Source organism: Gorilla gorilla, chromosome 3 (assembly GCF_029281585.2).
Source record: "Gorilla gorilla gorilla isolate KB3781 chromosome 3, NHGRI_mGorGor1-v2.1_pri, whole genome shotgun sequence".
NCBI classification, from domain to species: domain Eukaryota; kingdom Metazoa; phylum Chordata; class Mammalia; order Primates; family Hominidae; genus Gorilla; species Gorilla gorilla.
The window spans coordinates 178,343,312-178,358,936 of NC_073227.2; the positions used below are offsets into that span (position 1 = coordinate 178,343,312).

At 33.5% G+C, this 15,625-nt stretch overlaps 1 protein-coding gene across 5 annotated transcripts in view; it reads left to right on the forward strand.

The window, feature by feature from the left end:
- The window catches only part of GRIA2 (glutamate ionotropic receptor AMPA type subunit 2), a 146,804-nt gene that overhangs the window by 82,274 nt on the left and 48,905 nt on the right, over nt 1-15,625 (forward strand). For all 5 annotated transcript variants that reach the window (XR_008678770.2, XM_019025664.4, XM_004040560.5 and 2 more), the window contains exons 3-5: nt 284-523; nt 9,452-9,648; nt 14,431-14,484. Coding sequence is in view for 4 of the 5 variants with exons in the window: in XM_019025664.4 (XP_018881209.1) it covers nt 284-523; nt 9,452-9,648; nt 14,431-14,484 (491 nt within the window). In the remaining variant the exon portion in view is untranslated. The remainder of the gene's footprint in view (nt 1-283; nt 524-9,451; nt 9,649-14,430; nt 14,485-15,625) is intronic.

Here is a 15,625-nt window from a genome sequence, read left to right on the forward strand (position 1 = left end):
ATTTATTCCTAAAATATGTTAATACTTACATAGCTTGTTAAACAATGGTGTATGCATTTTCTTGTAACCAGAACTACTTTTTATGCTTTAGAATCTTTTAGATCCCACAAATAGAATGCTAAGTAAATAAGTGTTAATAAATTACAATGGATCATTAAATCTATATTTCTTTCAATATGTTAATTTTGTATTTTATGTAAAAGGACATTACGTTTTAAGCAAATTCATATGATTGTGTGCCAATTTCAATGATTTTTCCTTTCTATTTTTCCTATTCTTCTAGTCTGCTCCCAGTTTTCGAGAGGAGTCTATGCTATTTTTGGATTTTATGACAAGAAGTCTGTAAATACCATCACATCATTTTGCGGAACACTCCACGTCTCCTTCATCACTCCCAGCTTCCCAACAGATGGCACACATCCATTTGTCATTCAGATGAGACCCGACCTCAAAGGAGCACTCCTTAGCTTGATTGAATACTATCAATGGGACAAGTTTGCATACCTCTATGACAGTGACAGAGGTAAGTGACAGTATCTCATCTCTTTGTAATGGGGCGAATTCAATGCCTACACTTGACATTTCTATGGATGTTATAAAGCTACAAAGGTGTGATAAAGCCCAAGGATCCCTTGGTTTAATTTTGCTGTGATAATGACTAATGCAATTTAAAACCTGGGAAACATATTTGGAGTAAAACAACAACAACAACTACAAAAGCTGTCTGTGTACAACTTAGAGAGATAGACTGTATCAACCCAATGCCCAAATATTCAGTTGTAATATAAAAAGCAATTTTTTGCATCAGCAGCTAAAAGTCTATGATAGCTATACTACTAGTCCAAGATGAATGAAGTGGCTTGAGTAAATTTAAGTGAAACATACAGTAACGTACAGTTATTAAATATTGTTATATGCAAAAGTTTTATCAGGCAGGTAGCATTATTATTGCCCTTGCCTTAAAACAAGATCCCCGAATCTCAGAGAAGTTAAAGGTTTTTCTCAGGATCAACCCACGTATGGTACAGCTTACACACAGGTCTCTGATACCAAACCTATGCTTTTGACACCATTCCACGTAATTGTTTATAATGGGATGATTTTGAATAGCATGCCAGTCTTGATTCATTATGTTAAAATGTAATGGAGGGAGGTACAACCTGTATGTTTCTCATATCCCTTGTTGTGAAGTTTAGTATTAGCAGACTTGCTTGATTTATGTCATAGAATCCCAGGTGTTCTTAACCATTCCCAGGTCCATAATTGGGTGTCAGTGGGTTTGTGTACTCCCTAAATTGTATGAAATATCTTGTGTGTGTGTGTTCATATGGATATGTTTTTAGAGAGTGTATCCGTAAATCAAAGTCAAAGGGGTGAGGGACCACTGTTGTCCTAGTACCTAAGTACCATACTGTGCTTCCCTCAGCAGCTTGCTTCCTGGAATATTTGTAGGTTCAAATGAAAACCCAGAAGCCTATTTCGACCAAGATAGGGCACCTTGTTAACCCACAAGGGCAGACAAGAAGAGAGCCAGCCGTCAGTCAATTTTCCATTGATCAGTTTGTAGTCATTTACTGCAGCAATCTCAAGTCAGGAGTGCAGGAGCTAGGTGTCTGATTCTCTGCCCTGTCCTCCTAATCCTGGGAATGAGAACACTCAGTGGAAAAGCCAGTCAGCACTATACAAGCTGAAAAAAAATTTGCTATGTCAACGACTATGTCCCCCTGTTTTGAGAAGGGAGTGCTTTGCTATTCCCATAGGGAATTAAAAACTAAAACAGAGAATCATTTACAGTAAATACAGATTTCAATGTGCTGGATGTTTCTGAAGCACACTTATTAATGTGATAAAAGGGCTTATAAAACTGAGCTTATTAAATAATTTTTAGTTTTTCCTCTTGTTCTCTGCTAACTTCTTTAGTATTTTGTGTTGTTCAAGCTAGCCTGAAATATGAGTGTATTCTTAATACCTCTTTCATCCTTGCATCCTATTGATGTGATTTCCACTGCCTAATTATATTGTCTGTAGACACTCATCCTTGTCGTTGCCATTACCCCAGGCCAAGCCACCATAATGTGTTCAGTCCCTCATCTCTCCAGTTCCACCCTTGTCTTTTTTTAATCCATTTTCCATGAAGTAGCAGGAATTACTGTTAAAAAAATTTTTTTTGAACTGCATTACTCTCTTGTTTAAAATACTTCAATAGCTTCTCATTATGATGAGGATAGCATTGAAAAATTTTAGTTGGCTTTAAGGTCTTATAATATCCAGTTCCCACTCAACTCTCCATTGCATTCTGCTGTCTTGCTCACTCATTAAAGCTAAATCCATTTGACCTTCTTTCACTTTCTCAGATGCACCAAACTCTTTCACTTCAAATCTCTGCCTGTATCACTAATTCTTACTTCTCCTTGAGAACTGGATTCATATATCATTTCCTCAGAGATGCCTTTCACACTGTTATCTTTCAAAGCAATCTCTTTTCCTTTATAGTACTTAGGACAATTTATAATGAATGGGTGATGTTCATTCTGTCACTTAAGAATTGCCTATTGAGCCCCTGCCATGTTCCAGGGACTGTCTTAGTGTTATAGGGTAAGCATTACGTTTTTCCTGTAAGGTGTGGCAATAAGCTCCAGGAAAAGAGTGCCCAGGCAGTGCTCAGTGTACTGGATGTTCAGCTCATGACTCTGTACCCAGTGCTTCAGATAATGCTAGAAAGAGAGTTAATGTTCAGTAAATGGTGTTAATAAGTAAATGAGTTAAACATCTGTGTACAGTATTTTAAGTTCAAGATGATTTTATAAGCTAAATTTTGCTTGCAAAATTGAAGAATTGAATGACTAATTCTCTTTACACTTTGATAAGGTTGACTGAGGATGGCATTTTTAGTTTAAGAATGCACTTCGCCTTCATCCTTACCCTCATCATTGCTGCCTCTAGTTAAAACTGAACTTTTGAGAAAAATTCAAAAAGACAACAGCTGATATAAGTTAAAAAAAAGAGAAACTCTAGTGTTTGAGGAGAGATACTCAGAAAGACAGGCTCTGGAATTAGCCTGTGAAGATGGATGGACTTATGTACTTGTGAAAAAAATCTGGAACATTTTAAAATACTTTTATTAATACTTAGAAATATTAAATGAAATTGAAGTGATGAGATAATCTACAATTATTAAATTATACAAGTTGATTTGAGTACAAGTGAATCTGTTGAGATAAAAATGTTAGAGTGATAATATTAAGTAATAATATATTAAAGCCAAATTGACCTTATGGATCTATTTTCAAGGTGTTATCAAGTAGCTATTGATGTTTTAATGTGAAAAATATTTCAGTGACCTTTTATCTGAAGTTATTTTCAGAAATAAATATGTAAGACTCTCATAATACTGGCAAAAGACTTGACCTTTGTGTAATATTTTACTTGGCTCATGGAAATGGAATTTTTGCTATTTGTTTTTTTCTTATTAATGACTTAATTTTTATGGCTTTGCCATCATGCTACATTTTAACAAGTTTATTCATACATTTACTGTGTGAACTGTTTTTCCCCCATTTGGTCCTGAAATCATTTTGCTTATGCTTCAAAGTAGGCACCTCCTTGCTTTAGTGTCACATGATTTGAAGAGTGCACCTGTGTTCCCTTTGTCCACATTAACCACAGTCTGGAAAATAGATCCCATGGTTTTATCACTCTACTTACATCTCTACATGCCTCAGTTTCAAACAATTTGGTCTGTTCTTGATGTGGCTGTCTCTTCACCTCCTTGATTATGTGATTATTTTTAGGCTCTAATCATCTTCACTTTTTGGAGAGTCTAGGTCAGGAATATATATTGTTAAATTATAATGTCTAAATTACTGTTCTTTGGAATAGCATAGGGTCCAAATGTGAAAATGATCTCCCAACATTCTGCCCTAATCATGAACTAGATGAAAATGACTTGAAATTGTTATATGCTGCTTAATTTCACTACCTTTAACTAGTGAAAGCCATTCCTGCTTCCTGGCTATCTGCCACAATGCTGAGCAATAGGCCAAGAGACTATATAGCACTTGTAAACAATTAGAGACATGGATGCATGGATAGAAACATCTTTGTATAGCAGCATCTTTGTATGGAACCCTCTTTGACTAATCTAAGTTTACTGGTGAGAGGAGAGCTGAAACTCTGCATCTGGTGCCAGGTGATCTTTTAGGTTGCTGGTGTCTTCTCCTTACCCAGGCCATGTGGCAACAGCCTGACACTCCTTGATGACCCTTGATGACCCTGAAAGCTGCATATCATCACTCCATAAAGAGAAATTCAACACATTTTTAACAATAGAGCAATGGGGTTATCTATGTTAATGCATTCAAGATTATATAGTAGTTTTATTTTTGGATATATATGTTGTAAGTTTGAATCAGGACTTAATCCAAATGTGGTTTTTATTTATTGGTTTAGTGTCAACAAGGTAAGATAATACATTTCTATAAAGAGTAGGTAAAAACAGAATTAGCACTTTATATCTATATGTCTTGGTTTCAATATCGAGCAATATTATTTGTCCCCTGAAGGGAAGGCACTTTGCCTGCAGTTCCAAGAAAACATCATGCGTAGAACAAAAATGCTTTCAAATTATAATTTTTTCCCTCATATTCCTGAGAGAGCTGATGAGGGAAATATATGTTAATCTAATTTGGCCTAGGCATGCTGTCATGATTTAGTGATCATAAATATTAATTTCTATGCTTGAAAGAATAAGTACAGTTAATTTTAAATGGAGCAAAGAAAATATTTTTAAGCAGTAAGACATGGTTTGAATAAAATGTATCTTTTGGCAGTAATCATTTTTAATTTAACCCTTTAACGTGCAAACTGATAGACTTCCCCTGTGTACCAGGTGACCTTTTAAAGGGTTTGCATACAGACAGGTGGCTGATGGCTTGTCTATAACTCAGAGTGTTATTAATACTGGATCAAGATGAGACTATCACTGACTGACTAGTAGTAATACTTTGGGAGAATTTTAGGAAGATTGTCATTTTATGAATAGGTTATACAACCACAACCAGTCAGTAACAATAGGCACATGAAGAAGTAATGCAATTTAACATTATTTAATCTAGCCATTTTTTATTTTAGCAAAACATCTAAGAATTCAGTAGAGTTTAGAACTTACTTTTAGACTGTAGCAATATTCTTGAGGGTTTAAAAGAACATACTATATTTTAAATATATTTACCAGGAGGAATAGTTAGTCTTCCAGATTTCTTCTGTTTTTAGATGATCAACTATGTATCTCAACAGTTTTGTTTTAAGTAATTCAATAAAAATAAGTGAGTCTCTGCTATAGAAATTCAAATATCCTAATGTAGTACTATGGATATTAGAGTTGAATAACTATTGCATACTAATAGCTTTAAATGAACCAGTGTTTATGCAGAACTCCCATTGTCTATACAACTCTGTATTCTGAATTACAGGATGAATATATTTATAGATACTTCTGTGCTAGTTTGTGTGGAAGGAATAGAGGCAGATCTCAAGTCATACTTTCTCCTGTAATTGAATACAGTACAAAGAAGTCAAGAGCACAAATCTGTGTTATGTTTGAAGAGTTTAATTTCACCTTCATATACATTTTCAGTGATTTTCAAATTTAAAAATGGTATATTGATTATAAAGCAATCAGACAATATAAAACTTTTAGTTGTGAGGAATGGGGTGAGGAGATCAAATTGAGAGAGAGTTTGAGAGTCAGTTACTATTACTGGAAAAAAAAACACCTAGGGAAATGGGTTATTAAGCATTGAACGGTGGTCTCTTCAAATTACACGTCAGATAATGCAATCACTTGTGAATTACTTCTGCCTGTTGTTAGGAGATAATTTAATATTATTCAGTGTCTTCTGATGAAACCGAATTTATTAAGTCTGATATAGCACTACTTGAACAGTTTAGTTTCTTAATAAATATGTAAGTTTTGTTAGGTTCCACAGGTTACAAAATATTAATCTTGAGAGTTTTAATAACAGTGAATCCTGAATCCACAGCCACTGTAAATCACTTTTGACAGATAGAACAAATGAGTTTGAAAGTCAGAGAAATTTCTTGTTTTTTTTTTTTTTTTTTTTTTTTTTTTTTTTTTTTTTTTGAAATGGAGTCCCGCTCTGTCACCCAGGCTATAATGCAGTGGCGTGACCTCGGCTTACTGCAGTCACCACCTCCCAGCTTCAAGGAATTCTCCTGCCTCAGTCTCCCAAGTAGCTGGGATTACAGGCGCCTGCCACCAGGCCTGGCTAATTTTTATATTTTTAGTAGAGATGGGGTTTCGCCATGTTGGCCAGGCTGATCTCGAACTCCTGATCTCAAGTGATCTGCCCACCGCACCTGGCGCAAGTTAGGCATTTCTTTAAATGCATTCTTTTTGATTTTATACATCATCTCTATATTCTTTTGCAAGGTGAACTGCCGGAAATTTTAGATTTAGGATTACCACTTGGTGAAATCCATTTACAAAGTGTCATTTATATTTAAACTTTCTTGTAATATATGTCAAAAGTTGAGACATAACATTAAGAGCATTACCACTTGAAATTGTATTATGTAGTATGCTTTATAATTAAATAAACAAAATGAAATAAGCTATTTCAGAGAATAAGGATGCTTACTGGTAATTTCTATATAGTAATATATGAATAGCACAGAGACCCCCATCCATGGATATAATGTCTTTAAGAAGGCGACAAGGGGGAGTTGAACCATGACTGTGATTGTGGGAAAGTAGAACCCAGCAAATGGAAAGTGGCTTAGAATTTAGATTTCTTTTTCTCTTACTTGCAGAGAAAAGTGGGTAGACTTAATGGCTGTTTTCAAGTACATTGATAGCTGTTGAATTGATCATAATGACCAGCTGTGCGTGTTCTGTCTCTACAGATGAAAAGGGAAGGATTTAATTGACCTGTAGTGTATGGAAATCATAGGCGATCTGTGATGTGTTTTAAAGATCTGTCACTGAACGTTTCAAAAAATGACATATGGTGTTTTTACATTATCCCTTGAGAAATTTAGGTTTATTTATATCTTTTGCCAGAAGACTGGACAGAGGAAACTAATTTCATTTTGCCAGAAAAAAAGTTAACGTTTTTCAGCATGTGGTTCAATCTTCCATTCTGAAATAAAAATAAATTATTTTTAATGTTTATGTTAAAATATTTTAAATAACAGCTTAGAATGCTATAAAGATTCCCAAACACTCTTAACCTGGCTTTATTAAAGACTAGTATATGAGCAATTTTGCTTGATCTATATCTCTTTTTTCTCTGCAATTATTTAGAAACAAATACCAGACATCCTGCCATCTCATCTGTAAATATTTCAGTGTTTATTTGAAAAAAAATGATTTTTGTATTTTAAATATAATGGTAATAGTATTATTATACCTAGACAATTAATAATTCATAAATATTATTCTTTTTTCCACTGTTTGAAGCAAAATAAAAATGAGATCCATATATCGCAATTAGTTAATATAATTTTTAAGACTCTTAGAATGTAATGCAGTTTCCCACAGTCTAGATTTTGATGATTGCAACACTATGGTGCTTAAAATATTTTCTTCTATATATGCCCTATAACTTGGTAGTTAGATTTAGAAGTGTGATGAAATTCAAGTTTACATTATTGGCATGAATGTAGCCAACACTAAATAGGTATATACCTATTGAACACCAAAATAGGTGGGTTGAATATCATCATTTGGAGACATATCTCTGTTATCTCTCTTTTTGGGTAGTTACCAGTAGTTGATGTTTGTTGTCTTGATTCATTAATTCCATAGGTGTTACAAGATGGTGATAATTTCAAATATATATTCATCCATCATCTATTAGCTAGAGTATTTCCAAAAATAAATATCTTTAGTTCATTATTACCCCGAAAGTGGTTCATATAGGAAACGCAGGAAAATGCTTGTTTCATTTCATTATTTACCAGTCTTCAAATTAATTAATTGGTTCCCTAGCATCCACCAAAGTCAAGCACGTTTTTAAAACATAATTTCATAGATTTAAAACAGTTTATGTATTTAAGTATTTTGCATTTATGATTCTAATTAATATTCAAATGTTCCCATCTTTATTTAAAGAGCTCCTCTTCAAATTAGCTCCTGTGTGCTTTGAGGTAATGCTGATGGTTTTAGAGAGTTCCTTCCCTTCTGGTGTCATAAGATGTTTTAGACTCATCTTGTACACTTTTTGGCCAATATTGAATCCACAAAATTTTTAATGGTGGTTTTTCTTTTCTGAAATAGTTTTCAACAAAATTGATAATTGACTCTTTTTCATAGCAAAAAGATTTGAATAAAATTTGGTATCTGAATTTAGGTTTTGAAGAGATATGTTCACATTAGGTGAATCCTACATTTTATTAATCAAAAGGGACTAATATTGTTAGAGAAAGATGCAGGCTTTTCTAGAATAAAGAAGATGATTTGCTGAGTTCTGGATTCATTCTGGAGTCTCGATTTTGCGTTGTTTATTAAGTTATCATTATAAATGATGAATTTGGTTTTGCTGTGAATAGTAGAAATAATATGAAAGACAAGTTTATGTAGCATGTCTCCAAGTGCTAAACTGAGGATATAACTTTTCAGGAAATAAATCCTCTAGTTGTTGTAACTCTTAGTCCTAAATATGAGGTAATATATGGACAATTAAAAAAACAAAAATTTTCCAAGTGATATGATGCTATAAGCAAAGTTAATAACTAACAGGAAAATAGACATATTTGGAAAGAGAAGTAAATCTATGCTAGAGAAATAACTGCCACCATCTGGTTAATAGGTGACCACTTCAATTTCTCTGGGATCATTCCCAATAACAAAAAAATAACATAACAGAAGACTTTGGAAGGAAAAAAAATGAACCCAAACTGCTGACTTGAAAACAATAGCAGAAAATATAGCAGCCTCATAAAGAATACTGCCTCTTATCCTCACATAGACTTACATAGATTCCTTATTCAAAATGTACTCGTCTTCTTCAGGATACTAATAGCAAATGACAGACTATCATGTATGACTAAACAATTTTTTTCCATTCTGTAAGAGTAAGAAATGTTTGTGATGCCATTTGATTTCACTTAAACCAAAGATAGTAACATTACACTTTAGTAATACTCTAAAGAAGACTGCTGAGGGTGTTGAAAGAAAAGGATATTATTTTCTACTCAAACAATGACTCCTTTGGTCAGAATAGTAATATTTAGGTAATGAGTTTTTGATGTGAAGTGACATAAGTAGAAGGTGATAAAGATCATAGCTATAGCTTTTTTTGAAGGAGTCAACATTCCTTTAGTTGCACAAATATATCTTCCTTAAAAATATATTCACTGGCAATTTCATAACACAATCCTGAGTTATTCACGTATCTTTATCAGTCATCATTTTTCTTTGCCTTCCTAGGCTTATCAACACTGCAAGCTGTGCTGGATTCTGCTGCTGAAAAGAAATGGCAAGTGACTGCTATCAATGTGGGAAACATTAACAATGACAAGAAAGATGAGATGTACCGATCACTTTTTCAAGATCTGGAGTTAAAAAAGGAACGGCGTGTAATTCTGGACTGTGAAAGGGATAAAGTAAATGACATTGTAGACCAGGTTTGCTACTTTCTGTTTTCTAATGATGCCAAATATAGAATATACATGCAATGTCAGCATTTGCAATGTGTATTTGTGTAAGGTGCTTGAACAGCAGTTTTTGCTTTATGTTTTATGTCAGATGCAGCAAAGATCATCAATTAAATTATCTCTGGCTTCAGTTAGCAATAGCAAGTGGTCATCAGTAATGCTGACACATCATGTTAATCATTAAATAAATTCAATAAATAATTCCTGACTTTTATGTTTTATATGATAAATGTTACCTTAAACTTTGATATTTTCATTTGAAAATTTTAAATTTAAGTCTGATGAACTTTTTAGAGTTAAAGAAATAGACATGTATTAACTTAAGACAAGTTGAGTTCTAAGGGAAAAGTGAGTAATTCATGAAATTTTTGGAGTTACATAGACCATCTATGCCTCCAGAAAGAGTATGTAGTTATCTTTGCAAGATATATTTTTTTCTTCTGTTAAGGGACTTGTGCCACTATAAAAAACATTGATTTGTGAAATTAAAATATGTAGGAAGGACACATTTGGGCTGTGTTTACTATTTGAGAAGTAAACTAGATGCATCCCCTTGGACTGTTTGAAAGAATCACTGACACCAGTGATAAGGATATTTTTATCTGTGCTTAGATACTACCTTGCTTCAGTTTAAGGTCTTTCAGGGTAGGGGAGCCATGCAGTGTTATCTTAATAATACAGGTAAAATCCACCATGATTTACAAATAGGGTAAGTGACTAGGGATGATAGTGGCACAGCATCAGCATTATGATTGATTGAATAAAGTCTCCTTTACTGATATCTGCATCTCTTCCTAGCTGAAAATGTGTGTGTGTGTGTGTGTGTGAGTATGAGTGTATATGTGTGTATACATATGCATATATGTACATATATATGTGCACATATATATATTTATACAGTTGACCCTACCAATATCCTACCATTGACCAGAAGCCTTACAGATAACACACAGTCAATTAACACATACTTTGTATGTTATATGTATTATATACCATATTGTTATAATAAAGTAAGCTAGGGAAAAGAAAATGTTATTTAGAAAATCATAAGGAAAACATATTTACTATTCACTAAGTGGAAGTGGATCATCATAAAAGCCTTCATCATCATCATCTTCACATTGAGTAGGCTGTAAAGGAGAAGGAAGAAGAAGGGTTGGTCTTGCTGCCTCAGAGGTGGCAGAGGTGGAAGAAAATCCATGTATAAGTGGATTCACACAGTTCAAACCCATGTTGTTCAAGGGGCAATAGTATACACTGTGGCTGCTAGTGCCTTAGAATACTGTGGAAGTGCAAGGAAAATACACACTTGTGTATGCATTTCTTGGCTCTTCTAGCTTTGAGGAAAAAATTTGATTCATTAATTTGTTCAACACAAAACATTCTGTAACATAAATGTTGATTAAATCCTAATTGATATATAATAATACAGGCCCTAAGACATACAAAATAGATCTTTCATGGAATATTGAATAACTGAATAGAACTAACTTGTTATGCAAAAGAACTAAATGTTGAATCCCAGAGAGGTGAATAATTTCAGTAGAAAATCTTGATTCTAATCTCAAGAGATGAAGTTAAAATTGTTTTTAACCTGAAGGCCTCTTGTTCAAATGTGAACCTCAAAAATGCATTTGAATTTCATAGAGGTTCTCATTAAAACTGAATTTTAATAATATTCATTAGTCTTTGCTTTAAAAAATTTAAGGATTCCTGACTCATCATAATAAATGTTGGTGAAAGACTATATAAAAATATATTTTTCCAAAATGAGAAGAGAGAGACTACAAAAGAAAACGGGAATATATTGGAAGTGATGTTTTGAAGTAAATATGATTATGATTACATAAACGTCCATATGGACATCTATTCAAAATGCAGAGTATTTTGCATATATATATTATAAGTCCCTTGAATGTATTAAATGAGCACATGCAATGGATGGCCTCAGCAAACATTTATTGAGGCCATCCTTTGTGCCTGAAATGAGGGATGCAAAGAAAGGTAAGAAAGAGTGATGTCTGCATCCCATGAACTCATTGCTTAGAGATAAAAATGTACACAATGTACACAGACAGCACTACAGAATTACAAGCTAAAATGCAATGTAGTCTAGGACATGGAGGAGAAAGAACCTTTCTTAAAAGGGGAAGGACAATTTGTGAAGGGTTCACATAAGACGTGGCATTTGGCTTTGCTTGGATTCATTCATTTATTTGTTCAGTAAATATTCCCTGAGTGTCTAATGTTTGCCAGGCAGGCACTGCAGTAGATCCAAGGAAGCAATGTTAAACAATAGGCCAGCCACCATCAGTGCAACTATTAATAATGTATTTACAGAAATTAATATATAATTATACTAATGGGATATACTATAAATGAAAAGAATGGTATGCTATGAGAGATCATTACAGAAAGAATTAATTTAGATTGGGATATTGTTCAAGGAATAGTTTACCAGGCAAAAAATGAGGATAAGGTACATTGCAAAAAAAAAAAAAAAAAGAAACAATGTTTAATTATTCACTCAACCAGTGTTTTTTCAAGACAACAGAGATGAGATAGCACTCCTTATTGCAACAGTAGCTTGAAGTTAGCAATAAATTAAATTTTATTCGGCTATGGGGTTTTTTTTGTTTGTTTTGTTTTGTTTTGTTTTGTTTTTTGACACAGATTCTCGCTCCGTCGCCAGGCTGGACTGCAGTGGCGCAATCTCGGGTCACTGCAACCTTCAATTCCCTGGTTGAAGAGATTCTACTGCCTCAGCCTCCTGAGTAGCTGGGATTACAGGCACACACCACGCCCAGCTAATTTTTGTATTTTTTAGTAGAGACGGGGTATCACCATGTTGGCCAGGATGGTCTCGAACTCATGATCTGCCTGCCTTGGCCTTCCAAAGTGCTGGGATTACAGGCGTGGACTATGGGTATTTTATTATCATTTTATAAAACCTTGACAGCACAGATTTCTAGTTATTATTAGGTGGTAAAAAGATTCAGCCATCAAAAACATTTATAAATTAATATAACGTTTCCATTGTCAGTGCAATAATAATTGTTATTATAACACAAAGACATGGTGGTTAGTATGGCCTGTGCAAATTTTTATATAGATGCTGGGGTAGAGAATTTTCATATCCTTCCTTTCTCTCAAGTAAACTCAAGTAGGGACTACTGATATCACCTTTTATACTATGTTTTTAAAAAATTTCTCAGCAGGAAGACATGGATGATTCAGAGAGTAGAATGTACAGTAAGCAGAGCTAACAGATGTCAGCAGGAAATAGGAGGGACATAATCAATCTGATTCAGCTGATGCTAATTTATATGTTTTTCATTCAGAAGGACATCTTTTCTTCAGAATTCTCCCTTTAACACGGAGGGTTCAGTTTCTTGGAAAAGGCAATTTAGTCATGTTACATAAAACTGAGTCAGAAAACAATGTAAGTTTTAACTTCCTTTCAAACAGCTATGGCTTAATATCAAAGTGGCATATGGTAGAATCATTCCTAGGATTTTGTTCTTGCTCTTTAACTAATAGCATTGCTCTGGAGCACCTGACTTTGTATCCGATTAGAGAAAATCAGGGTAGTTTTCTCCCAGGGCGTGTAAGAATGTTCAAGAGTTAATAAGGCAAAGGATATAGTGGTGGAGCTTTCCAAGCAGACAAGCAGAGGAAGCAAAATGTGTGAAGCCCTAAGGTGATGAGAAGAAGCTTCTCTGTGAACAAAAAAACCTAAAAGGGCCAATGTGACTTGAGGGTACAGAATAGGAAAGTTGAGCCTCAGAAACTTGCAAGATCATTGGACTTTGGAAAGCAAAACTCACGAAAACCATTTAATCAGAGAAATGATTTGGTTTGAATTTTTGTCTATAGCCTTAACATTTCATGCTTTCCACTGTTGTGATCATCTCCTTAAAAAACATACATTACATTACATTTGAATGTCCCTGTACCAGGACTAAAGCATGGCCAGTTTGCCTATTTCTACTCTCTTCGTAATTGATACAGATCATTCAAAAGTCAAATTGATCAATAATGTCCAAAACCGTTGTCAGCATTACAATGATGACCACTTGTTCCATGCTGTGTTTATCTTGACATTCATTTTAGATTTGGGTTTGTGGAGAAAAATTAGCTTCTCTGATACTTTGCTCTCTAGAGCTGGCAATAATGTCCATTTGGACTAAATTATAAACATTTCACGGTCCTTAGGATAGGAATGTTACTTTACATATCCATGTAAGAATTCTTTTACATGCTTTTTAATATTCTTTTGAAATGTATGTAGTACTATAAACTCTAGGTGTATTTATTTGAATATAGACATATGAATATAAAATCTCAGATGTTAAACAGTTTGAGATGTTTAATGTTTTATTAAAAAGACAAAAACATAGCCTTTGTAGGAATAGAATTCTGACTTGTCATGGACTAAAGATACTTTGGTTTCATGCTTCTTAACATTCTGTGGTTTTATTTTTTACTATTGACAAAAATGAGGTAATAATTTGTTTAGTGACTTCCTGAAAGAGAATCATTTATTAAGTGTTAATATGTATTATTACTTTTTATGAGAGAAATGTTATCTAATTTCGATAATTATATTTTATCAAAAATGACTTATTTTGGCACATCAAAAAACCTAGCAGATAAAATTCCACGGTTTTTCCTGAATCAGATCATAATACCATTAATTTTACACTTGCATTGTTTGTATTAATTAAATAATTAATTATTTGTGCTTATTAGGTTATTACCATTGGAAAACATGTTAAAGGGTACCACTACATCATTGCAAATCTGGTAGGTGAATTAATTGGTATATATTATTTCACTAGATATGCTTATTCATTAAAAATTTAATTTTGAATGGCCAGCATTTATCAGTGGTGTTTTAAAAAATACAGTTTGATTGTAATTAGCCAGGCGTAGTGGTGGGCACCTGTAATCCTGGCTACTTGGGAGGCTGAGGCAGGAAAATTGCTTGAATCCAGAAGGCGGAGGTTGCAGTGAGCTGAGATCCCACCATTGTACTCCAGCCTAGCGACAAGAGACAAACCCTGTCTCAAAAAATAATAATAATAAATATAGCTTGATTGTATTTGATAGATTAGATATATTGCTGCAATTATGTTTTAGAATTGCTTCCCACTTTGCATCTTCTAATCAATTTATTATTATTATAAATGATATAAGAATTTATAGAACAATATTTGACAAGCTTCATAAATTGTCTTAGATGGTGTATTTTAAGAAAAGGGAAAATTCTCAAAAATATTTAAAGTTTAATTGTCCACATATTCCCTTGTCTCTGTTTTTCACTGTCTCTATTTTTTATAAACTCTGCCCTCTGCACATTCCTTTAATTTTTAGCATATATAATATCTGAAATAAATGTAAATTTGTGAGAATATGTCTTAGCACGAAATTAAACCTGAAAAAATCTAGAATATTGAGATATTATGTAGTACTTATGACTTCTTACTTACTATGTAAGCAACCAAATGAAAATTAAATTTCTGTAGCCAATCATCTTTTTATTATGATTCCTGTCAAAATAAGGAACACTTAATCATGGCTTCTTGGGTTTGTGTTTTCTCCGGGACGTGGTCACTCATATTGGCTCAGAATAAACCTTTTACAATTAAAAAAGAAGGTAGTATACTGAAGCAACAGAGTAGTTAATTCTATTTCCGTCTTTTAAGCATCATCAGAGTCAATTTAGAATTATCACTAGAAATTTCTTTTTTCAAAATAATTTAAGCCTTTACTGCTACAAAGGTTAATGTTATTTAAATAATTAAGATGCTATGTGATTCAGGATCACTATCCCCCTACACCCCTGTCTCACCCAAGAACAAGAAAAAAAGGTGAGAGAAAGAGGGAGAGAGGCAGAGAGCTTATTTTAAATAGCATAATAGGACTTTGAAAAGCTTTTGACATA